General features: G+C 41.9%; 1 protein-coding gene across 1 annotated transcript in view; it reads left to right on the forward strand.

The window, feature by feature from the left end:
* The window catches only part of myo10 (myosin X), a 338,767-nt gene that overhangs the window by 67,954 nt on the left and 245,383 nt on the right, over window positions 1–25,430 (forward strand). The window contains exons 2-4 of the mRNA XM_060824560.1: window positions 8,091–8,189; window positions 19,835–19,993; window positions 22,038–22,225. Coding sequence (XP_060680543.1) covers window positions 8,091–8,189; window positions 19,835–19,993; window positions 22,038–22,225 — 446 coding nt within the window. The remainder of the gene's footprint in view (window positions 1–8,090; window positions 8,190–19,834; window positions 19,994–22,037; window positions 22,226–25,430) is intronic.

A 25,430-nucleotide genomic window follows, 5' to 3' on the forward strand; every position in this document is an offset into this window, starting at 1 on the left:
AATGGAGGCCTGTGACCAGCATTGTGCTTCAATATCAGTGCTGGGTCCACTGTTGTGGGTAATTTTTATACGAATGATTTGGATGAGAATGTAGGAGGCATGGCTAGTAATTTTGCAGATGACACTAAAATTGGTGGTATAGTGCACAGTGTATGGTCCAAGAAATGGCAGATCGACTTGAATGTAGATAAATGCAAAGTGTTGCATTTTGGTGAGGCAAATCAGGGCACAAATTGCACAGTCAATGGTAGGGCCATTAACAGAGAGACCTCGGGGTGCAGGTGCTTAGTTCCTTGAGGGTGGTGTCACAGTTTGACACGGTGGTGACGAAGGCAATTGGTATGCCTGCCTTCATCAGTCAGAGCATTGACTGTTGGATTTGGGATGTCATATTAAAGCTGTCCAAGACATTGGTGAGGTCACATTTGGAATACGCATACAGGTTTGGTTGCCCCGCTATCAGAAGGATGTTATTAAATTGGAAGGGATGCAAAAAAAGATGTAATTGAGAGTTGGTGGTTTGAGTTATAAGGAGAGGCTGGATTGGCTGGGACTTTGTTCCCTGGATGTTTATAAAATATTGAAGGGTATAGATAAAGTGAATAGCCAAGATCTCTTCCCCAGGGTAGGGGAGTCCAAAACTAGAGGGTGTATGTTTAATATGAGAGGCGAAACTTTTCAAACAGGACCCGAGAGGCAACTTTTTTCCACAAATGGTGTTTGCCTGCCTCAGCAAAGTCTAACGCTTATGAAAAACCCATACTTTGACTTCAACAGCAGCACTTTTCCCTCATAGCCCCTCTGCAAAATGGCCTCTCTTTGCTACACAGCCAGTAGCAAAGAGAAATTTGATCTTCACTTCCTATATTCTCATTCAAATAGACATACGTGGAATAGTGTAGGTTAGATGGGCTTCAGATTGGTATGACAGGTCGGCGCAACATTGAGGGCCGAAGGGCCGTACTGCACTGTAATGTTCTATGTTCCCCACAGCTTTTTTTAAGCAGGTGCTGGTACTCTTCCTTTTTTGCTTAGCCTACCAGTAGTGGGCAGTCCTGAAGCTCACCAAAGCCCGCACTTTGAATCAGATGAGTTCTTCAGACCTTTATGTAAGTTTAAAGGGTCCAATGTCTTTATGGCCTATATGGGAACATTGGGGCGAACAGCAAACTGCGTTGCTTAGAAGGAGCATTGTCCTTTGGTAGCTTAGTCAGAACCCTCTATTATTTGATAAATCACTTTTTACGTACAAATATTAATATGTTGGTGTTACTCAAATTGTATGGGGTGAATCTAACCTGAAATTCATGGGAATAGGTCTTTTAAGTATATATGTCACTGATCAATAGACTTGGGTTTTTGCCGGTATATTGCAGATGGCTTTGGTGAGGAATGAATCACAAAAGTATTCAATTTATGAAAATCCTGGTAATGTTATTACAGAAAAAAAAATCTAAATCTGGATTAACTGCTTGAAAAATGAAATAATGTTTTCTGTAACCTATTATAGTAAAAAATGAGGTCTGCAGATGCTGGAGATCACAGCTGCAAATGTGTTGCTGGTCAAAGCACAGCAGGTTAGGCAGCATCTCAGGAATAGAGAATTCGACGTTTCGAGCACAAGCCCTTCATCAGGAATTACCTATTATACATAGACCTACTTTCTTTGTACAGTGACTTATCTCTTGGCATATTTAGGAGTTCAACCTGTTCACAGATTGGCAACCTTTTTTTAAAATTCCAGTATTGCTGGCAGAGGCAGTATTTTGTTTTGATGTAATGAGCAGACTTTTGAAGTTATGTGATCTGCAGGTTATCTGATTTACTGATCCTTGCCAGCCTAGTATGTAGCAAACACAAATGGGTACCAAAGCAGCAAACAGTTTTACTTGTGACTGGATGTACTCAGTCATCATTTTTTCAGTATGTTTCTCTGAAAGTTGATTTGGCAATTTTAGAACCAAATGTTTCCACAGAATACTATACAATTAGCAGTTAGGCAGTTGTTCAAAATATGCAGTTCAAAGGTTGATGAACAAAGATATATTAATAAACCAGATCTTTTGTGTTTGTTGGGTGTTGAAGAGCAATGTTTTACTTTAAAACATCAGTAGTCGCTGACTGGGGACATCAGTGCTGGTTTTCAGTTCAGCAGTTTGATCAAGTTACTGAACTGATCAATGGTTTATGAATGCTGCAAAAATAACCTTCAGAACAAGTGCCCTGTTTGCAAAGGTGTGACCCATTGTCGACGAACCTGCATTGATTTTTAATACTGAGCATGGGTGATGCTTTTTAGTGGAGAAGCTTTTCGGCATATGCATTCAAGGTTACTGTGAGGCATCTGAGGATGAGAATGTATGAGTATGCTTACGGTTTTCGTGGTAGACACACTTAACTGTGCACAGGGAAAGCAGTGAGCAGGTTTTGTAGCTTGCAGCCAGAGGGACAGCACAGTGGCTCAGTGGTTAGTACTACTGCCTCACAGCGCCAAGGTCCCAGGTTTGATTCCAGCCTCAGCCGACTGTCTGTGTGGAGTTTGTGCGTTCTCTCCGTGTCTGTGTGGGTTTCCTCCGGGTGCTCCGGTTTCCTCCCACAATCCAAAGGTGTGCAGGTCAGGTGAATTGGCCACGCTAAATTGCCCGTAGGTGCATTAGTCAGAGGGAAATGGGTCTGGGTGGGTTACTCTTTGGAGGGTTGGTGTGGACTGGTTGGACCGAAGGGTCTGTTTCCACACTGTAGGCAATCTAATCCATAATCTAAAGGAGTAATAGCAAACAAGCTTGAATTAAGGCATCACTTGCACCAGATTATAAAAGGTTTGTGTACAGATTTGCTGCTGAGGTGCTGTTTGCCGAGCTGGGAATTTGGTTTGCAGACGTTTTTAGGTGACAGACTCCGTGCTTTAGAGGCATCTGTGAAGCACTGGTGAATTGCATCAGCTGGAATTTATTTGGTTTCGTTCCTGTTGCTTCTGGTTGTTCATTGCAGTGGTTGGTATATTGGTCGAGGTCAGTGTGTTTATTGATGGAGTCTGAGGATGAGTTCCAAGTTTGTCGGAATTCTTCGGCTGTCCTCTGTGGCTAGTCCTATTATTGTCATGTTGTCCCAGTCGTGTGTGTGTGTGTGTGTGTGTGTACATGCACACAAAGGATGTCCTCGATAGTTTAAAAGATTCCATACAGAGGCTGAACAAAATACTATGTTTGTCCTCCACATGATTGGGTCTTTTATGTCTGATGGGCATCTGTGGCTGAAGTTGCAGGGATGTACAAACAACACAATGAGGATAGGCCGTGACCCAGCATGCGAGCTACTCTCGGCGAAAGTGAGGACTGCAGATGCTGGAGATCAAAGTCAAGAGTGTGGTGCTAGAAAAGCACAGCGGGTCAGGCAGCATCCGAGCAGCAGGAAAGTCACGTTTTGGGTAAAAACCCTTCAGGATTCCTGATGAAGGGCTTTTGCCCTAAACGTTGATTTTCCTGCTCCTTGGATGCTGCCTGACCTGCTGTGCTTTTCTAGAACTAGACACTAACTATTCTACCTTGTATTAAAAGAAAAGTATTGGACCTGACAGCTCTAATTTAGGGCCATACTTAAACTTACAGCCACATTCCAATGACAGCTCACCAGAACAAAAGATCCAATACCCACCATGTGCAGGACAAATATGGCATACAAGATTCCGCGCAGAGACTGCCCCACAGCCCTGAGGGTGTCACCGAGAAAGGGGGCGAAACGTCTGCAAACCAAATTTCCAGCTCGGTGAACATACCCACAGCAACAGCAGCACGTTATAAAAGCTCAGACACTGTTCTTGATTGCTTTCAAACTAATTGGCGAATAGAAGTTGTAAAGCAAACCATCACAGTTGGTATTTGGCCAACTTGGAGAGAAACATTTGGAGGTCTGTCCTCCCTTTCACAAGCAAAAGTATTGTCAAGCAAAGTGTTGCTTGGTGAGTCTTGTCCACCTCGTGGGCATGCCTCTGACTCAACAGGTTGTAGATTTAACCATTAAAAAAAATGTTGACTGCTATTCACTTGAGTGTTGCTTCAAAGTTAGAGATGTTTAAAACAAGGATCCATCTGCTCTCTTGGTTGGAAAGATGGCACTATTTCAAAGAAGGCTGAGGTGGAATTACGCCTGATGTACTCGCCTAATGTTCAATCAACGTTATAAAATCAGACTTGCTAGTTACTATAGTAATTCCTGTTTTTGGGAGGATGTTGTGTGCAAATTAGCTGTCACATTTGCTGCAGTGGCTACCTAATAGACTTGGGTAAGATCCTTGGTCATGGAAAAATTTTTGAATGTCCAACAGTGACCTAGTAGTGGTTCATTTCATTAGTCTTTTGAGGGCTTCTGTAAATTAAAATGATAGAAAAATAGGAACAAGAACAGGCCCATGTGGTCCTTGCAGCCTCTTTTACCAATCAGTATAATCATAGCTGATTGTCCATGTCAGTATCTGTTCTTGCTTTTCTCCCCATGCATTCTGATTCCTTTTATGTCCAGGAAATATATTTAACTCCTTGAAAACATTTCATGTTTTGACCTCCGCCACTAACTGTGGTAGAGAATTCCACAGGCTATAGATAAAACAATTGCTTGTTAATTTTAGTTTTAAATGGTTTATCCTGTCTTGTTAGACAGTGATGTCTCGTTATGGATTCTCCGATCATTGGGAACTTTCATTGTGCTTGCCCTGTCTAGTCATGGAGTCATAGAGTCTTGCAGCATGGAGACAGGCCACGTGGCCCAAGCTGGCCTAGGCTGACTAAACTATCAATTCACACTGACCCCATTACTCTATCCGTGTATTTATCCAATGCCTTTTAATTGTTGTTAATGTATCCGCCTCAACCACTTCTGCTGGCAGCTCATTCCATATGCGTACCACCTTCTGAAAAAAGGTTGCCTCTCGGGTCCCCTTTTCTTCTTTTGCCCCCTAACCTTGAAATGATGCCTTCTCGTCCTTGATTCCCAACCCTCGGAAAAAGGCGGAGTGCATTCACTCTATCCATGCTTCTCATGATCTTCCACAGTTCTGTACAATGCCCCCTCAGTCTCCTACACTGTAAAGAGAAATGTCCTAGCTTGTTCAACCTCTGTCTATAACTCAGTCCCTTGAGTCCTGGCAACATCTTTGTAAATGTTTTGTGCACTCTTTATAGCTTAGTAACATCCTTCCTAAAGCAAGGTAACCAAAATTGAACATAATACTCCAAATGTGGCCTCACCAACATCCTGTACACCTGCAACTTCCCAAGTTATACTCTCCACCTGTCAGAGTTTTATAGGTGTCCCTTTCTTTCTTCCCAAGTCCCAGTGTATATCGTCCTAACAAATCCAATTTCTCTTCATATGCCAGTCTTGCTATCTGAGAAACCAGTCTGAAGCATGAACATTAAAGTGAGCTTTTAGTTGTTAGTTGACATGATGGAATAATAATTTTTCTGAAATTGGCATTTTACATTACTAGAATGTAGTTGCAGGGTAGGTGTAGGGGGGGTCGTGGTGGTGGGGAGACAAGGAATCAATAATGAAGTTTAAATTTGATTAAAATTTTGGTAAAGCTCTTGAATAATTGATCATGCTAGACCTTTCTTATTACATTCCAAAGGATTTTGGATCATTTTTCAAAAGTAGTTAAAACTAAAATGATGGTTAAGTTGTTCATGACAGGAATCAGAGACAGTATTTACTGAGCACCTTACTTTTCTGTCAAAGTATCCTCATAAGCTGCAGTGCAATATTGATAATGTTTTTTTTCAGAGATAAGAACAAACTGTCATTTTTGCATTCGTTTTCTGGTCAAATTTTGGTTGCTTGCTCAAAAAAGTTCCTTTTGAAATGAAGTGTATTAATGGGCAATAAACTAATTAGTTTTAATATTGCCTTTTGATTCGGCTTGGCCTGGTACCATTTTGTAGATGAAATGCTTGTGCAAGCAGTTAGAGCCGGAGAATGGAACTAGCTGGGTTGCTCTTGCAGCAGCCAGTCTGGGCATGATGGGTTGAATGTCTTCTGTACTGTAAAATACTATGAATTTAATTTTTAAGGGTATCTAGAAAACTTTTGGAGTACTTCTGATTAATGTGTTTTTGTTTTTACCAGTGACTTAGCTATGGGTACAGACAACTAAGTCACAAAATTCTGGATTCGCATTTCCCTTTTAAGATGTGATCGCAACAATAAGCTGTATACCTGAGATGGTGTTGCCCTTTCAGAAACAAAAACAGAAATAGTTTGTAAAGCTAAGCAGGTCTAGTAGCATCTGTGGAAAGAAAGTAACTTGACAGTTCGGATCCAGTGACCATTTTTGAGAACTGAATGCCAGTTTTCAGTCTTCAGTTTTCTGTGTTTGTTTATGATTTCCAGCATCCACGGTTTTCAGTTTTTGTATCCTTTTCAGTAGTATGGTGTTTTGGCTGGGTCATTAGACTCTATCCCTGACTGGCCTCTCAAATGGACATACGTGTTCCCATGGTACTACTTCAAAGTAGAGTGGGGTGCTTTCCTCAGCTGAAGAATATTTATGTTAACATGAGACATGGAGAATACTTGAATTGTCTCAACTGAGACACACATTTTTAAATGATGATATGTAAGGGGACAGTTGGAAATTTAACGGGAGCTTGCTGCACCCCACTCTTTGCAAGTGACAATGGTGACAGTGCTGTAAAAGAAGAACTTGTCTCCAATGTTTTGGGATGTCTGGTTGTGGAAGGTGTCTTTTGTTTTCTATTCGATCATTTTAAGGCTCAAAGACGCAATGATTCTTGAATTCTGTACAGTAATTTTTGCTCACAACAATTATAACTCAGGTTTCTGTACCTTCATTTTGCATACTTGATTCATAATAGTTGATATTCCTGTTTTTTTTTCCCCCTCCATTATTCTCTCCAAGTTTTTTTTTCCCCTTTTCTAGCTAACCTGTTTTGAAGACAGAAACTCTTTCTGGAGTTAGAAGGGTTAATTGGTATCTTTATTAAAAGGCGTACTTGAAGGCCTAAGACAGGATATGAATATTTGTAATCCTAGCTGAGCCTAAAGTGGCCAGGTATCCATCCACCCACAATCAAATAGTAAGAACTGAACAGTGATCAGAAATGAAGATGCAGTCAGTATGATGGCAAATGAGAAATTGCTAAAATTTGATATCATAATAAGCAAACCTTTCTTATGTGGCTTATACAAGCTACATGTTTGAAAAATGTGATGCTGGAAAAACACAGCAGGCCAGGCAGCATCCGAGGAGCAGGAGAATCGATGTTTCGGGCATAAGCCCTTCTTCAGGAATGAGTCTGGTGTGCCAGGCAGGCTGAGATAAAAGATAGGGGGGAGGGGCGCTGGGAATACGATAGGTGGAAGGAGGTGAGGGTGATAGGCCGGAGAGGTCGGGAAGAAGATTGCAGGTCAAGAGGGCGGTGCTGAATCCAGGGGGTTAGGACTGAGATAAGGTGGGGGAGGGGAAATGAGGAAGCTGGAGATACCTACATTCATCCTGTATGGTTGGAGGGTTCCTCGGTGGAACCTACTTGCGGAACACTTCAGAAAACACCTCTGGGACACCCGCACCAACTAACCTAACCGTCCCATGGCTGAACACTTTAACTCCCCCTCCCACTCCGCCAAGGGCATGCAGGTCCTTGGCCTCCTCCATCACCAGACCTTGACCACACGACAGCTGGAGGAAGAGTGCTTCATCTTCCGCCCAGCGCCCCTCCCCCCCTACGTTTTATCTCAGCCCGCCTGGCACACCAGCCTCATTCCTGTAGAAGGGCCTATGCCCGAAACATCGATTCTCCTGCTCCCTGGATGCTGCCTGACCTGCTGTGTTTTTCCAGCATCACATTTTGCAGCTCTGCTCTCCAGCATCTGCAGTCCTCACTTTCTCCTTATGCAAGCTACATGTGTGACCTACCACAGCAAACACTTAACCCATTCTCTTGTCAGAGGGTTATTTTACACTGTCATTCGAACTATTGGGGAATAAGCACAAAACATCCTGACAGTTTACTTATCCAAAATAAATGTAAGTTTACTTGTCCTTAAATTTCCTTTCTCTTCCTGTGTCTCTGCAGGGAACATGGGTCTGGTTAAGAGCAGATGAGCAGCACCTCCCAAGTATGGTTTCAAGCTGTGGTCGTGAAGTGATCAGTTTCATTACAAGTTGTGGTCAGGTGAGTGAAATTGGGCATAGGGTTGACCTGACTAAGTAAATTGAAAACCTTTCAGCATTTATTGTTCGCATTTCTATTGCCGATCATAACTCGGAATTGGAATTCAAACCGAGCCGAGGCAGGCAGAATCCTTGAATTGTCTCGGCTGAGACACAAATTTTTAAACAATGAGACGTAAAGGGACAGTAGAAGATGAGAAGTTCAGCAAAAGGGAAGCCTGTGGTTCATATGAATGTCTCACAGGAGTGTTTACTTTTCTACTGGTCTGCAGAGAAATCTTTACCTCCTGTTCAGGCAATGATTCCATACGACAGTGAATTTCGCTGGGATTGAATGTCATGATTGTGATGAGGATCCAAATTATATAAATAAACTAAACTTGCAAATGTTAGTGAGTTACTGCATTAGGTGGCCCAGTCACACAGTTAAAATTGGCAGGTAGAAACCTGTTCAAAATGAAGTTGGAAATGCCCATCTTCCCATAAGGTAAGCAGTGTTAAAGCTGAACCTACGTTTCTACAGTGCTCCTCTTCTCATTCCTTTTTGGTTAAGCTGTATACATTTTTTTTGATAACTTCAGTTGAATATCTTACATGCATTTGAACAAATCAAAGGCTGAACAAGCATATTGTAATAGAATCTGAAAGAGCCATGTGACACTTCTGGATGTGTTGGAGAATAAAAGCTGTTAATGTTGAGGTCACCACATGAGGTCTGGTCTAGTACCACATAGATTCGTTTGAATAGACAAATGCAAATACTGAAGATGCGGAAAAATCACAGTTTTAGGCAAGAAGTGATTGCACAAGATGAGAAAACATTGTGGATGTAAGTATGTTCAATAGAGCAGGAACTGGGTGAAACAATATATCAGCCAGGTCTTGTGGATGGATTTTAGCAAGGAGTTGGAAACAGATGTTGGGGGTTGGAGAACCATGAGTTTCCAAAGTTGTGGAGATTGAAGGGAGGATGTGTCAAATTTACAATGAATGACAATGCTAAGTATAGTGGTCTGATGTTCAGTGATAGGGCCATGATACAAGAAGAGGGAGGAGAAGTGTTGGAAAAAATTGGATGGAAGGTCTTTCTGACTTTCTAACTCTCCAGAGATGCCGACTGATCAATTGAGTATCTCCAGAAATTTTACTTCAGTCTCATTTGGCAGGGATTGCTCTGTGACAGCTATTTCCCTGCTTGGAAATAGCTACCAAGATTCCTCATGTCAGTGGAAAGGTATTTCTGATCATTTTGTGTTGGTTTTCTTCAATTGAGTCTAAATACTGTAAGACATGTTCAGCTGATTGGCTGAAAAACATCTTAAGCATTCCTGGTAGGATAGCAATTATAATGTAGTAGTAGAATTTCAAAGTCAGTTTGAGGGAGGGCAACTCTGGACTCAAACAGGTGTCCTTAACTAGTAAACAAGAGTTAGTACAGAGGTATGAGGAAAGGTGTTGAAAGCAGACTGGAAAGGTAGACTGAAGGGCAAGTCAGTGGATTAGCAGAACGTGGAGCAGGTATGCGCAATTCAGCCCCTTGAACATAGTTTGCCATTTAATGCAGTGATAGCTGATTTCATCTTGAACTCAACACCATTTTCCTAACCATTCTCCATAATCCATCTATATCCTGTCCTCGAATTTACTTCATTCCCTGGCTTTACTGAAGTAGTGAATTCCATAGATTCCACAACCCTTTTGAGAGACATAATTCCTCCTCGTCTCCTATTGAAATTTGTTACCCCTATTCTGAAACTATGACCCCTCGTTCTAGACTGTTTCGAGGCTGCAGCTGCATAGGAGGATGTTTTATTCTGGTTCAAAAGAAGGAACTGATTAGAGGGATTAACAATCTGTGGTTAGCAAAACTGGTCAGCAGAATTTTAGTAAGCAGCAGTGAATGACCTAAATTGGTTTTCTCCCTCTGTATTCATGTTTAATAAAAGTCACAGTCATAGTGTTGTACAACACTGAAACAGACCTTTCTGTCCATGTTGACCAGATAGCCTAACTTAATTTAGTCCGAATTGCCAGTCTATAAAAACAAACAGCATGAGTTTCAATGCATTTATGAAGTGCGAGTGGCTAAAATTAAGTGTGGGACATTTGGAAGATGCAACTGGGGAATCCAGTAATGTGGACCGGAAACAGCAGATAATTTAGAACAATATTTTGCATTGGGCTTGGTGTGAAATACACAACAAACATTCCAAAGATAACAGATGACCAAGGTGCTACTGGGTGTTAAGATTTCGTAACTGTCTCTACCTATTAAGGGGTTAAGTATTGACTCATTAAGGAGACTTGAGGCATACACGTCACCGGTGAGTGGTCTGTGTGCAAGGGTGATTTTTATTTTTGATTCCCCCTAGAAATGTGAGTATGGTTGGCTCTGCCAGCCATTATTGCCTGTCCCTTTGATGCCTTTTGAGAAGTTGATGGGTGTTGACCTCTTGGACAGGTGCTGTAATTAGACTCACAGTTGTGTTAAGAAGGGAATTTCAGGGTTTAGACCAAATAACTATGCATTGGTAATTCACCAAGCATGCTGTATGCTTTCTTCACCACCATTTGTGTTGCTACTTTCAGGGAACTGTAGACCTGTATGCCTAGATCTGTTGGTATGTTGATGAGGTTGTAAGACATGACCTTCTCCATGCAGTCATGTCACCTATCGTTAAAATGTCCATATTTTTTCAAATGTCAAAGTAAATCCTATCCCTAAATCTTACTGTTTGGTGGCTTTACCAGGTTAACACCTATTTTCAGGTGTGTTTGGTGCTACTCTCGGCGTGCTGTCCTGCACTCTTCATTGAACCAGGATTGGTCCCCTGGCTTGATGGTAATGATTGAGTGGCGTATGTATCGGGCCATGAGTTACAGATTGTGCTGGATACAATTCTGCCACTGTTGATGTTCCACAGCACCCCATGGGTGCTCAGTCTTGAGTTAGATTCAGGACTACAGCACAGAAACAAAGCCTACAGTCCAGCCAGTCCATGCTGACCATAATCCCAAATACAACTCACCCAACTGCTTGTGCTCAACATATATCCCTCTAAACATTTGTTATTCATGTGCTAGTTTTTAGGTCTGTTTGAAATCTATTGTTGATAGTGCCACACAACATGATAGGTGTTATTCTCAATGTGTAAATGAGACTGTGCAGTGGTCACTTTTTAACAATCTGGCCTTGGACAGATGCATCTGCAGCTGGCAGACTGGTAAGATTGAGGTCAAGTATGTTTTTTCTCTTTGATACCCAGTCTAGCAGCTATATCCTTCAGGACTCGTTGTGGTTGATGTTGAAATCCCCCTCTGAGAACATTTTGTGCCCTTGCCATCCTCAATGCTCCTTCCAAGTTTTGCTCAACATTTGAGGATTACCGATTCATCAGCTAAGGGAGGATGGTATGTGGTAATCAGCAGGAAGCTTCCTTGCCCATGTTTAACCCAAAACCATGAGACTTCTTGGGGTCTCGAATTGATGTCAAAGACTCCCACGGTAACTCTCTCCCAACTGTATACCACTATTCCAACACCTCTGCTGGGTCTGTCCTGGTGAAGCCACCAAACGGCATAAGCAAGAGTTTGACAGAGCTCTGCGATCCCACAACCAACTAATCCGATCTAAGCTCTGTCGTCCTGTTATATCCAGTTGTCAGGGATGGTGATGGTGTCCAGGACATTGCCTGTAAGGTATGATTCCATGAGTATGACTGTTGGTTGACTAGTCTGTGACACAGCTCTCCCAATTTTGGCATTAGCCCCCAGATGTTAGTAAGGAGTTTGCAGGGTTGACAGGGATGTTTCTGCCATGATGTTTTCCTGTGCCAAGGTTAATGCCAGATGATCCATTTGGGTTAATTTCTGTGAGACTTCGTAGCGATTGGTATAACTGAATGGCTTTCTCAGGGCATTTGCGGGAAATTGAGTGTCAAATACATTGCTGTTAATCTGGAGTCACGTGGAAGCCAAATCAGGGGAGGATGATCGATTTCTTTCCCTGAAGGACATGAGTAAAGCGAAGGGGCTTTGCTGGCAATCGATAATGGATTCGTGGTCACCTTCGATTCTTAATTGCAGTGTTTTTTTAAAAATTCAAACTCCGCCATCTGCCGTGGTGGAATTCGAACCTAGGTCGTCAGAACATTAGCTGAGTTTCTGGATTATTGTGGTTGTAATAAGTCCACTGTGCCTTGCTGTTGCCTGAAAGACTGCCCGTTATCCTCAAATCAGAAACTGAAGGTTTATTTCCTCAGTCATCCAGCCTGAAGTATAAGTCTCTGTCTCTCACAGGCACCTCACAACTCCCCACCCCAGATGCGCGCGCGCACGCACACACACACACACACACACATGTTTGTGGGGTGAATTTGTACTTGCAGAGTTATATTGTACTTTGCTCAAAAACTGCATGAATCATGTAAGGCTCTGTTGACTCTTTTTTTAGATTAGGATCGGTCTAAACATTATGGCACAGACAACAGAACACAGGGGGCTAACGTCTTCAACATATTATCTGGGCTGACACCAATTGTTAGAGTTAACCTGAGAATGTAACTTTTAAAAAGGTTTTGTGATTCACATATGAAAGAAGTGAAACTATCATGGTTATTCTAACAGATGTGACTTAATAAGCCATCAAGGTATTTTTCAATGTATAATTTCAGTTCCATCACATTGTAAACTTTTGCTATAAATTCTGTGTCTTAGAATCTTATTATCCACAACCACCTGATGAAGGAGCAGAGCTCTGAAAGCTAGTGCTTTCAATTCAACCTGTGGGACTATAACCTGGTGTTGTGATTTTTACTTCCTCTAGTTTATCTCTCCACGCTTCAGGCTCACTGCCTTTATTCCTGATTTCACTGCACTTTGGATGCTGCCTGAACCGCTGTGCTCTTCCAGCACCACTAATCCAGAATATGATCTTTAACTTTGTACACCCCAGTCCAACACCGGCGTCTCCAAATCATAACATTTACAGCTGTATACAGAGAAACAGCAATTTACAAGGGAGAGGACTGACAAAGTCAGACCCCAAACCCTACTGTTCAACCAGTTTTCAGGGAAATGAGGACAAACCTCAAATCCCAGTTTCAGTCATCACAAAACAGTAACAAGACAAATACATATAAGACAGGACAATTACATTAAGAAAGTGCATCAAATACAGACCCCCAGTAACCCAGCCATCCCTTCCACCTTCCGGCCATTCAAAGGCAGCCTGCCCCTATGCTAGTCAGTGGCTTTATTTGTTTTGTTTTCAGTGTTAGACAAGTAATCTGTTTAAACAGATTATAGAAAGATGTAGGTGGTGGTGATAGGAGCTTTTAATTTTCTCAACGTTGAATGGGATTCACTTGGTATTAGAGGTTTAGATGGAGCAGAATGTGTACGGAGCATCCCGGAAGGCTTTCTAGAGCAGTATGTAAACAGTCCAACTTAGAAAGAGGCCGTACTGGACCAGGCGTTGAGGAATGAGCCCGGTCAGGTGGTTGAATTTTCAGGAGGGGATGACTTTGGAAATAGTGATCACAATTCCCTACGTTTTAGAATACTCATGGCGAAAGAGGAGAGTGATCCTGAAGAGAAACTGCTAAATTGGGGGAAGGCCAATTACGGCAAAATTTGGCAGGAGCTGGGGAATGTGGATTAGGAGTAGCTGTTTGAAGGTAAATCCACATTTGATATGTGGGAAGCTTTTAAAGAAAGGTATATTAGAATGTAGGACAGGCATGTCCCTGTGAAAATGAGGAATAGAAATGGTAAGATCAGGGAACCATGGATGACAGGTGAAATCATGAGACTAACCAAGAGGAAGAAAAAAGCATACATAAGATCTAGGTGACTGAAAATAGACAAAGCTTTGGAAAAATATCGGGAAAGTAGGACCAATCTGAAACGAGCAATTAGGAGGCTAAAAGGGGTCATAAAATCTCTTTTTCGCAAACAGGGTTAAGGAATATCCCAAATCTTTTTATTCATATATAAGGAGCAAGAGGGTATCTAGAGAAAGGGTTGGCCCACTCAAGGACAGAGGAAAGTTATGTGTGGAGTCAGAGCAGTTGAGATTCTTAATGAGTACTTTGCGTCATGTATTCAGCGAGGAGAGGGACATGACGGATGTTAAGGTTAGAGATAGATATTTGATTACTCTAGGTCAAGACCGCATAAGGAGGGAGGAAGTGTTGGGTATTCTAAAAGACATTAATGTGGACAAGTGCCCAGGTCTGGGTGGGATCTATCCCAGAGGGAAGAGAGAGGAAATCGCTAGGGCCTTAACAGCTATCTTTTGCAGTATCCTTGAACAAGGGTGAGGTCCTGGGAGGACTGGAGAATTGTGAATGTTGGCCCCTTGTTGAAGAAGGGTAGCAGGGATAATCTAGGTAATTATAGATCGGTGAGCCTGATGTCAGTTGGCTTATATATTGTCATTAGATTAGATTAGATTACCTACAGTGTGGCCCTTCAGCCCAACAAGTCCACACCGACCCTCCGAAGAGCAACCCATCCAGCCCCATTCCCCTACACCTAACGCTACGGGAAATTTAGCATGGCCAATTCACCTAACCTGCACATTTTTGGACTGTGGGAGGAAACCGGAGCACCCGGAGGAAACCCACGCAGACACGGGGAGAATGTGCAAACTCCACACAGACAGTTGCCTGAGGCGGGAATTGAACCCGGGTCTCTGGTGCTATGAGGCAGCAGTGCCACATGGACTTCAGTAAAGCGTTTGATCAGTTTCCCCATAGGCTGATGGAGAAAGTGAAGGCGCATGGGGTTCAGGGTGTTCCAACAGGATAAATAGAGACCAATTAGTTGCAGAAGGGAGTTTCTTAAAATGGAGAATTGACCAGTGGTGTTCCACAGAGATCCATGTTAGGACCACTATTGTTTAGTGATAGTGCAAGTGATCTGGAGGAAGATACAAGTGGTCTGATTTGCAAGTTTGCAGATGACACTAAGATTGGTGGAGCAGCAGATGGTGAAAGGGCCTATCAGAGAATGCAGACTATAAATAGATTGGAGTGTTGGGCGGAGAAATGGCAGATGGAGTTCAATCTGGGTAAATGCGAGTTGATGCATTTTGGAAGATCCAATGCTTGAGTGAACTATAAGGTAAATGGAAAAGCTCTGGGGAAAATTGATGTACAGAGAGATCTGGGTGTTCAGGCCCATTGTACTGTGAAGGTGGCAACGCAGGTCAATAGAGTGAGCATGGCATCTGCCTTCTGACTTCTTTCGTTGAATGGGGTATTGAGTGTAAAAGTTGGCAGGTCATCTTACAGCTGATTTGGCCAGATTTGGGATATTGCGTACAGTTCTGGTTGCCACATTGCCAAAAGGATGTGAATGTTTTTGGAGAGGGTACAAAGGAGGTTCACCAAGATGTTGTCTGGTATGGAGTGTGCTAGCTATGAAGAGAGGTTGAGTAGGTTAGGATTATTTTGTTTAAAAAGACAGAGGTTGACGAGAAACCTGATTGAGGTCTACAAAATCATGGGAGGTATAGACAGGGTGGATAGCTTTTTCCCCAGAGTGGGGGACTCAGTTACTAGGGGTCACAAATTCAAGGTGAGAGGGGAAAAGTTTAAGGGAGCTATGGGTGGAAAGTTCTTTACACAGAGGGTGGTGGGTGCTGGGTGCCTGGAACATATTGCCAGCGGAGGAAGGCACAATAAAATAATTTAAGACCTATCTAGATAGATACATGAATGGGCAGGGACAGAGGGATGCAGACCCTTAGAAAATAGGTGACAGGTTGAGGCAGAGGATCTGTATCGACACAAGCTTGGAAGGCCAGAGAGCTTGTTGTGCTGTAATTTCATTTGTTGTTTGTCCTTACAGTCACAGAGTTCAGGATTTGTGGGTGACCACGGACATTAGATTAGTATTCTTTTTCTATTATGCAAGATTATCTCAAATTCCAGACACCTGGTTCAATATGTTAATAAGCAGCATTTACTTTAAAATAATTATGTTGAGAAATGTTTAGTGGATCTATACAGACCTGGACATTTTGACTTATTTTAAGTTAACTAAGACTTAACACTGAATTAACACATGTAGAAAGCTGTGGGTTTGATTCCAGTCTTGGGTGATTGTCTGTCTGTCTATACAGAATTTGAACCTTCTCCCCACGTCTGCATTGATTTTTACTGGGCTCTCCGGTTTCCTCCCGCAGTCCAAAGATGGTGCAGATTAGGTATGTTGGCCATGCTAAATTGCCCGATAGTATCCAGAGATGTGCAGGCTAGGTACATTAGCCATTGTAAATGCAAAGTTAAAAATCGCACAGCACCAGGTTGTAGTCCCACAGGTTTATTTGGAAGCAATAGCTTTCAGAGCACTGCTCTAAAATGCAGTGATAGTAAATGCAGAGTTACAGGGACAGCTCACTTGGCTGGGTCCTTTACAGTTAGGAGCTCTAAAGACACTCGACGCTTCTCTTCATCAGTGGAGACGTGAGCAGGACGTCCAAACAACATTGTTATAGATGACTTGGTGTAGGCTCCTCTATTTGAGGCAAACTGCCTGTGAAAGGGAAGCAGTACGTAAAGATGTCTTTAGTTTTTCATGGAATGTCAGCATTGCTGCTTTGACATTTATAGCCCACCTTTTAATTCCCCTGGAGAAGGTGATGGTGAGCTGCCTGTTGGGATGTAAAGACATCTACCATGCTTTTACAAAGGGAGCTCCAGAATCTTGACCCAGAAAATGAAGCAAGTGATTTTGTTCCAAGGAAAGACAATGGTTAACTAGCTGGTTGGTTTGTTTCCAAATCTGCTGCCCTGTCTTTCGAGATGGTGGTGTTGAGTTTGGAGTATGTTGTCCAAGGAGCTTGGAGTTATTGCAGTGCACCTTACAAATAGTATGCACTACTGTCGTTGTGCGTAGGTGGTGAAGATGGGTATGAACAGATTGCAGTAGTGACTATCGGTTTAGGAGGATTCTGGGAAGGTTTTTCTTTCCTACTAGCAGCGTATAAAAGGGAGGCAGGTTGTTGGGGAACTGTCATTTTGGAGAGGGGCTGTGAGGGCTAAGTGCTGCTGTTGAGGCCCAAGTGTGGGCTTGAGTTCACGGTTGGCCTTTGCTGAGGAAGGTGAGCAGCATTGAGGTTCCACAAGACCAGGGAGGTGGGTGCAAGTCCTGGAGGGACAAAGTCACAGCAACACCCTAGATAAGTGGCGCCACGATTTGTGGTGTTGTACAGCAGTGAGGGTCAAAATGTAAGTGAGCAATGGTGCCTGGGAACTCTATGATCACGCACACAGGCATTTCTATGACTTCAAGCAAGACTATAGGATGTTGTGATCTCTGCCTGGTATCAGGCTCCAGGATGCCTCTGTGCAGGCATAGGGCATTCTGAAAGGTGAGAGTAAGCAGTCTAAGGTTGTTGTCCACATTGGTGCTAATGACATAAGCAGAAAGGCTCTGCAAATGGAATTTACAATGTTAAGTAGGAGGTTGAAAAACACAACCTCTGTGTTGTAAACTAGAGATTATTCCCTGTGCCATGTGCTTGTGGTGCCTGAAATAGGAAGGTAATCCAGTTGTCAGCCTGTTGAAAGAGCTTGTGTAGCAGGGGGGGGCTTCAGATATCTTGGTCAGTGAGATTTTTTTCCAGGGCAGGTTGGACCTAAACTGGAGGGGCCCCAGTATCCTTTGCGGGATGTTTGCAATGTCAGGATATTTAAACTAATGTGGCGGATAGGTTAATATCCTGAGCAGTAGGTCACATGGAGTGATTTGGACTTTAAAGTGTGTAAGTCTTATGGGAAGAAAAGACAGGGTCAGGTTAATGATCATGGTAGGGCTGGTGGTTTGAAGTGTGTTTTAATGCAAGGTGTATAATAGGTAATGCAGGTAAGCTTAGATCCTGGATTAACAAATGGAACAATGATGTTGTAGTCATTATAGAAACCTAGTTGAGAGAAGGACTGGACTGTCAACATTCCAGGGTTAAGACATTTCAGATCTGATCCCAAAGGATGTGAAAGGGGTAAGGAGGTTGCATTGCTCATTAAAGAGAATGTCACATAATATGGGCTATATGGGTGCAGAGCTACAAAATGGTGCTTGATGACACACATGGACATAAACGTGCCACTTCACGATATGTAAAATTCTGACTCCATGACACTCTCCATCCAATGTTTAAATAAAACTTGTGTTATGTCAAAAACTTTTCAGGAGCCTTCACGGTGGCTGTGTATTCAGGTAGATAAGGGTGTAAGGGAGTGCCTGTTTATTGGGATCTTAGCCGACTAAATAGTTACACCCAATCAAAGGCTAATTTCGTGTTCACTTCTAATTGCTACGTAGTTAGACCCACCATATCCTGCATCAAAGGTAGAGGCAGTGTTTTAATCACTTGTGTGAATGGAAAAGGTGCATTACATAATGTACAGATTACAGGAATGTAGGATGCAGTCATTGTAAAGCTGTTTTCAGAAACCGACATAAAGCAATATATGTTTTCACGTCGTGGGTGTGCAGGATTCAGATCTTGATGGTTTGGAAATATTCTCTAATCTTCACGATGCTATGCATGTGTGGTTGCTAATCAAAACTGGGGAAGGTCTCCAAGGAAAAGGAAAACTGAAACAATTTTTTTAGTACCATTAGCAGTTCTCATCCTCTCTGAAGTTCTTATCAACTGAAGCTGTTTGATTTGATTTTAAATTCCAAAAAAGTTCAGAATAGTTTGGAAATATTTTCTTCACACTTTCTGCTCAATTTATAATCAGGGGTTGTGGTTAGAAGGTTACTTTCTCCAAGCCTTTTGGACTTTTATTCACACAACTTGTATAAAACTGTGTATTAACTCATGAAATTCTTGGTGGACTATTATCCGAACAGTTGTAGCAAGATAATCCTTTGTGATGGACTCTGCTATTGTCTCATGTCACAAAGGAGTTTTTAAGACCGAGATCACAGGTTTTTCTGGGATGGGACCTCAGGCAGTATCTTGATCTAAAACCCATATTCTATCCCTGAAGAAACTAATGCCCTTTTTGGCATATCAGGGACCAAGTCAATAGCAAGAAGTTGAGGCTTGGGAAGAAGGAAATTGCTCATGTATGGAGCCCCTAGATGAGATCCTCACTGATGCCACAGCTCCTGAGAGTGATTAGATTAGATTAGATTCCCTACAGTGTGGAAACAGACCCTCTGGCCCAACAAGTCCACACCAACCCTCCGAAGAGTAACACACCCAGACCCATTTCCCTCTGACTAACACTGTGGACAATTTAGCGTGGCCAATTCACCTAATCTGCACATCTTTGGACTGTGGGACACTGGGAGAATGCGCAAACTCCATACAGACAGTTGCCCAAGGAAGGAATCGAACCCAGGTCTCTGGACTGTGAGACATCAGTGCTAACCACTGAGCCCCAGTGTTTTGCAATTATAAAATCTATGGAATGCCAATGCTTGGAGCAGTGCAGTTTCTGCAAGCACTTTGGAGTAAAACGCCTTGCATATGAGATTGTCATTCTGAAATGAAAATGAAAGAAATGTTAATTATGGTTGCCCTATTCATTGTTAACTCTCAAATGCAACTGTAACATCCAACATGTTTGCATTTGATTGGTTTGCATATTAATTTTTGTTTTTGTTTGTTTTAAACAGGTGTTAACTTATAAATTAAATACCTTAACCAGGGACAAAGTGGTGACCATGCATCCAACTAGTATTGAAGGTGTTGAGGATATGGCAACCTTGGCACAACTGCATGAAGGGTCAATCATGCATAATTTACACATTCGATATAAAAAGGACAACATATATGTAAGTTTAAATTGGCATAGCTGGGTTTGCGTAGACATGATGAATGATTTTAATTAATTATTCAAAATGTTTAAAGTGGATGTGGGCATCTGTATGATAAGTTCATGGTGGCCCCGTCATGATTGTATAAAGTGTAAATTGGGCAGGACGGGTAATCTTGACAGCACTTGCAAACGATTGCCCTTAAAGCTAGTGTACCTTTTGACACGTCATGACTGCTTACATGTAAGGCAAGTGACAGGAAATTTGTGTCAAGCAAGCTCCCATGGAAAAGAAACGATATTCTGATTTTAGTGGTATTGACTGTGAATTAGGAGAAAGTGAGGACTGCAGATGCTGGAGATCAGAGCTGAAAATGTGTTGCTGGAAAAGCGCAGCAGGTCAGGCAGCTTCCAAGGAGCAGGAGAATCGACGTTTTGGGCATGAGCCCTTCTTCAGTAATGAGGAGAGTGTGCCAAGCGGGGGGGGCGCTAAGGATTTAAAATCAGATTTGAAAGTGCCTCGATTTGCAGAGCGCACCTTCAGTACTGACCTTACTGCTCCTCTGGATAATTGTACTCCAATATCTGTGGAGGACTTAAACAGATGAGTGTCACCAACTGATCTGACTCTCAAAGGAGCTTAATGAAATAATTGTGCACTCTTTGGTAATAGATTTAAGTTTATAAACAGCACAGTATTTTCCTTAAGTGATGGATTTTAGCAATTAAAATTGCAGAATGTAGGACAGTATCTTGTACAATATGGGCTATGGGCAGAGTGTGAGGTAGAATCAAGCGAAATGTTTAGCAACACCCATCAAAGTAATTTCATGGCATATTGTATGCTTTTCTCATACAGTGTTGTATGTAGTGGTGAGTTCCCAATAGGTGTTCATCATGGCTTGTTAAATGCCTTGTTAACAGCACAATCTGCTGCAGGTTGTAGTCTGACTTAACTTGTCGCACAAGCTAGACCTCAGAATAACTTAATATGGAAACCAGAGTAGGTTCTTGGTGGCTTTAACTCACCAACTCACCAAAAATGTGTTTTGGCACACTGGCCTTCATCAGCCAGGGCATTGAGTATAGAAGTTGGGAAGTTATGTTGCATTTGTACAGAATGTTGGTGAGGCCACACTTGTGTTCAGTTTTGGTCACTTGGTATGGGAAGCATGTTATCAGACCGCAAAGAGTCAGAAGCAATTTGCAAGGAAGTTGTCAGGACTCCATGCTATGAGTTATAGGGAGAGGGCGGACACGCTAGGACCTTTTTTTTTCTTTACAGTGTGAGACCAAGGGAGGATTTTGTCGATGTGTATAAGGTTGTGAGAAGCATGGATAGGCTGGATGCACTCTTCTTTTTCCCAGGGTTGGGAAATTGACTCGAGGGCATCAGTTTAGGGTTAGATGTGAAAAAAAAAGGCAATCTGAGGGGCAATGTTTTTACAGAGGATAGGACAGACATGGAATGAGCTGCCAGCAGAAGTGGTTGAAGCAGGTAAATTAACATTTAAAAGGCATTTGAACAAATAAATGGAAAGGAAAGGTTTAAAGGTGCAGGGAAATGAGGTTAGCGTGGATGGAGTTTTGGGTTGGCATGGACCAGTTTGGGCCCAAGGGTCCATCTTCCTGCTGTCGGGCTCTGCCTCTACGGCTCCATTCAGTGATAGAAGTGAAACAAATATGTGTAGTCCTTAGATTCATCTGAAATCTGCATGGACTGAACTCTGCAAGTAGGTGGAGCTTTTTTAATCTTAAAATTTTTGAATGGTGTTTTTGTAAAGAATGATATTTAACCTTGTCATAAGTTCTCCTCCATAAAGCAACAAATTTCATCTTTAATGTTGAGTCTTAAACAAATCTACAATTCACTTAGTCAATTCACTATGTATAATTTTCAGGAAAGTAACTCGAACATTTTAAGTGAGTAGGTATGCACCTGTGTTAATTTTAGCATTTTTATTATGGCCATCATACTCATCATCAGTGTTTTTCAGTGTGTATTGTTTAGTGTATATGTAATTTATTTCAGCCAGTTGTGTTTTGTTTTCCTATATTTACAGACATACATAGGTTCCATCTTGGTGTCAGTGAATCCCTACAAATCAATTTCTGGCCTTTATGATATAACAAGCATGGAGCAATACAGCAGTTATCACTTGGGTGAAAGACCGCCTCACATTTTCGCCATTGCGAATGAATGTTATCACTGCCTTTGGAAACGCAACGACAATCAGTGTGTCCTCATAAGGTAAAACGCTGCTATTTCACTGATGAATGCAGTTGCATTTTGAGTTGTTCAAAATTGTTGGAGTTAAATACATCCCTTGTGAGTATATACAAATACTTAACTTTGGTCGTAAGAATTACATCTCCTGTTTGTGTGCATTCGAAAGGCACCTCTTTAAATGGTACTATTAAATGAAGTAATGAGTACTGAGTAGAGTTGGATTTCATAGAATGCTTGAGAAGCAGTGGCTGATGTTTAAAGATCTGTTTCAGAATACAGGATGACCCCCGTATCCGTGAAATTGTTTTCCGCTGTTTCACTTACTCACAGTTTCCTCCAGCGGGAACATATTACAGGGAACATTCCAGATCCAGGATGCTATTGCTAAGGTATGTTTCCCATTTAAATGAATGGGTTCACTCCTATTGGTAGCTTCCGCAGTAGGTCCTGGGATGTATCCCCTGCAGGTACCGGGTGGGGAATACTGTCCTCAGAATAAGTAATTTTGTGTTTCAAAGGAAGACACATAATAAGATGGGTTGAGCAAGAATTGAGCACACCATATATAACATGGGAAAATGTAAAGTAGTTCACCTTGATAAGAAGAATATAGAATGTTTATTAAATGGTTGTAGAATTCTGAGGCACAGAAGGATCTAGGTGTTCAGTCTCAAAGTTTGTATACAGGTGCAGTAATTGATTAAGAAGGCTAATGGAATGCTACTCATTATTCAGGGTGGAATTGAACATTATAAATACAGATGTTATGCTTCAGCTGTGTGGTGCATTGATGAGATGACATCTTAAAATGCTGTGTGCAGTTTTGGCCTCTCTCTTTTAGAATGTAATTGCTTTGGATGTGGCTCAGATGAGATTTACTAAATTCCAGCATCCGTCATGTTTTGCTTTTATTTAATTCAATCGATAAGTGGATTGAGTGGTTATCTGAGGAGAAAATTGGATAGACTGGGCTTATTTTCGCTAGACTTCAGAAAACTGAAAGATGACTTGATGCAATCTGTAAGATCCTGAATGGCCTTGACAAAGGTATATTTGGAAAGGATATTTTATTTTATAGGTCAGTCCAGAGCCAGAAGAGACTGCTTTAACATTGGAGATTTCCTTTAAGAACAGATGATGGGATTTTATTTTCTCCTATGAAGATTGTAGCAGGGTCATTACATATTTTTAAAGTGAAGGTACGTTATTTGTAGGCAAGGGAAATAAACTGAGCAAGACCAGATGAGAATGTGGAATTCAGACCACAAACCCATCATTGATGAACTCATTGAGGAGCAGGCTTGAAGGTCCCGAATGGTCACATCCTGCTCCTGATACAATATGTAAGCTTATATGTTAAGTTCCAATAATATGTGAAGAGAATTATTTTTCTCCAAATCAGATAGATATGTATTTGGTTAATTTTCAGAGAGGGAGTATCTTCAGGAATGGTTAGGAGGAAGTATTCTAATTTGGGAATTTAAATAACGTTGCTACAACACAAAAGCAAAGCTTGAGCTATTATTATTGTTAGAGCCTCTATATTCAACTAATTCCTTGAATTGTATCCCTGCCTTGGTATATAATGCATTCTAATGTGTGTATTTCAGTTTCTGCGAGCAGTAAATGTGCAAATGCTGTTTGTGCTTAAATTCAGAAGCAATGTTACACATTAATGAAGGAATTTAATTGACTAGCAGATATTGTCTTTAATAATTGCTTGGATATTTGAAAGAAACAGTGTGAGTTTACTGTCACTTAGGAACGTTTTGGCCTAAATGAGTTCTTAAAGAATAAGCTATACAGTGAACACGCAGTAGACTAGCTAACAAGATTCGATCACATGGAATGTAGGGAGAACTAGCCATTGGATACAAAGTTAGCTTGAAGGTAGGAGACAGAGGGATGCTTTTCGGATTGGAGGCCCGTGACCGGCATTGTGTCACAGGGATTGATGTGGGTCCCCTCCGTTTTTGTCATCTTTATAAATGCTTTGGATGTGAGTATAGGAGGTATGGTTAGTATGTTTGCAGATGACAACAAAATCAGCAGTGTAGTGGACAACCGAGGAAGGTTACCTCAGAGTATGTTGGCACCTTGATCAGATGGGCTGATGGTGCTGAACAATGACGTAGACTTAACTTCATTTGCTAATGTGAGGGGCTACGTTTTGGGAATGCAAATCAGGGCTAGACTTATACACCTAATGGTAAGTTTGTGGGGAGTGTTGATGAACAAAGGGACCTTGGAGTAAGGGTTCAAATTTTCTTGACTGTGGTCTTGCAGGTAGGTAGCACAGTAAAGAAGGTGTTTGAACATAGAAGAGTACAGTTCAGGCCTTTAGGTCCTCGATGTTGTGTCGACGTTTTATCCTACTCGAAGTTCAGACTAACGTATATATCCTTCATTATAAATGTCTTTCATGTGCCTATCCAAGAGTTGCTTAAATCTCCCTAATGTCTCTGACTCTACTACCACTGTGGGCAATGCATTCCACACACCCACCACTCTGTGTAAAGAACCTATCTCTGACATCTCCCCAAACCTTACTCCAGTCACCTGAAAATTATGTCCCATTGTGATAGTCATTTCCACCCTGGCACAAAGGTCTCTGACTATCCACTCTATCTATGCTTCTCGTGATCTTGTACCCCTCTGTCATGTCTCATCCTTCTTTGCTCCAATGAGGAAAAGCCCTAACTTCTGCAACCATTCTTCATAAGGTATGCCCTCCAGTCCTGGTAAATCTCATCTGCACCCTCTCTAAATCTTCCACATCTTTCTTTTTCTAATAATGATGTGATGAGAACTGAATACAATATTTCAAGTGCGGTCTGTGTTTAACGATGGTGCAAGCTGGAGGGATTCATGCTCCTGTGATGGAGCTAGTTCTGTGGGAGGTGGGACCAGTCCAAACTGGGCAGTCTGCACCTGGGCAGGTGGAGTGTTTGCTCGTGCTGTTGGGGAGCATTCAAACGAAAACGGCAGGGGAATGGGAACCAGTGCAGGATGTCTGAGGGAAATGAAGTGAGGACAGAAACCAAGGACGTTAGGAGAAAAGAGAATGTGGAAGGCAGTAAAACCAAAGAAAAAAAGCTGCATTTCACAACAATTTTAAAAGGCAATAGATATCATAAAATGAGCCTGAAGGCTGTGTGTGTCAGTGGAAGAAGGATTTGTATTAAGGTGAATGAATTAACTGGACAAACAGTTAATGGATATGATG

This window comes from Hemiscyllium ocellatum, chromosome 5 (genome assembly GCF_020745735.1).
Source record: "Hemiscyllium ocellatum isolate sHemOce1 chromosome 5, sHemOce1.pat.X.cur, whole genome shotgun sequence".
Lineage (NCBI taxonomy): Eukaryota > Metazoa > Chordata > Chondrichthyes > Orectolobiformes > Hemiscylliidae > Hemiscyllium > Hemiscyllium ocellatum.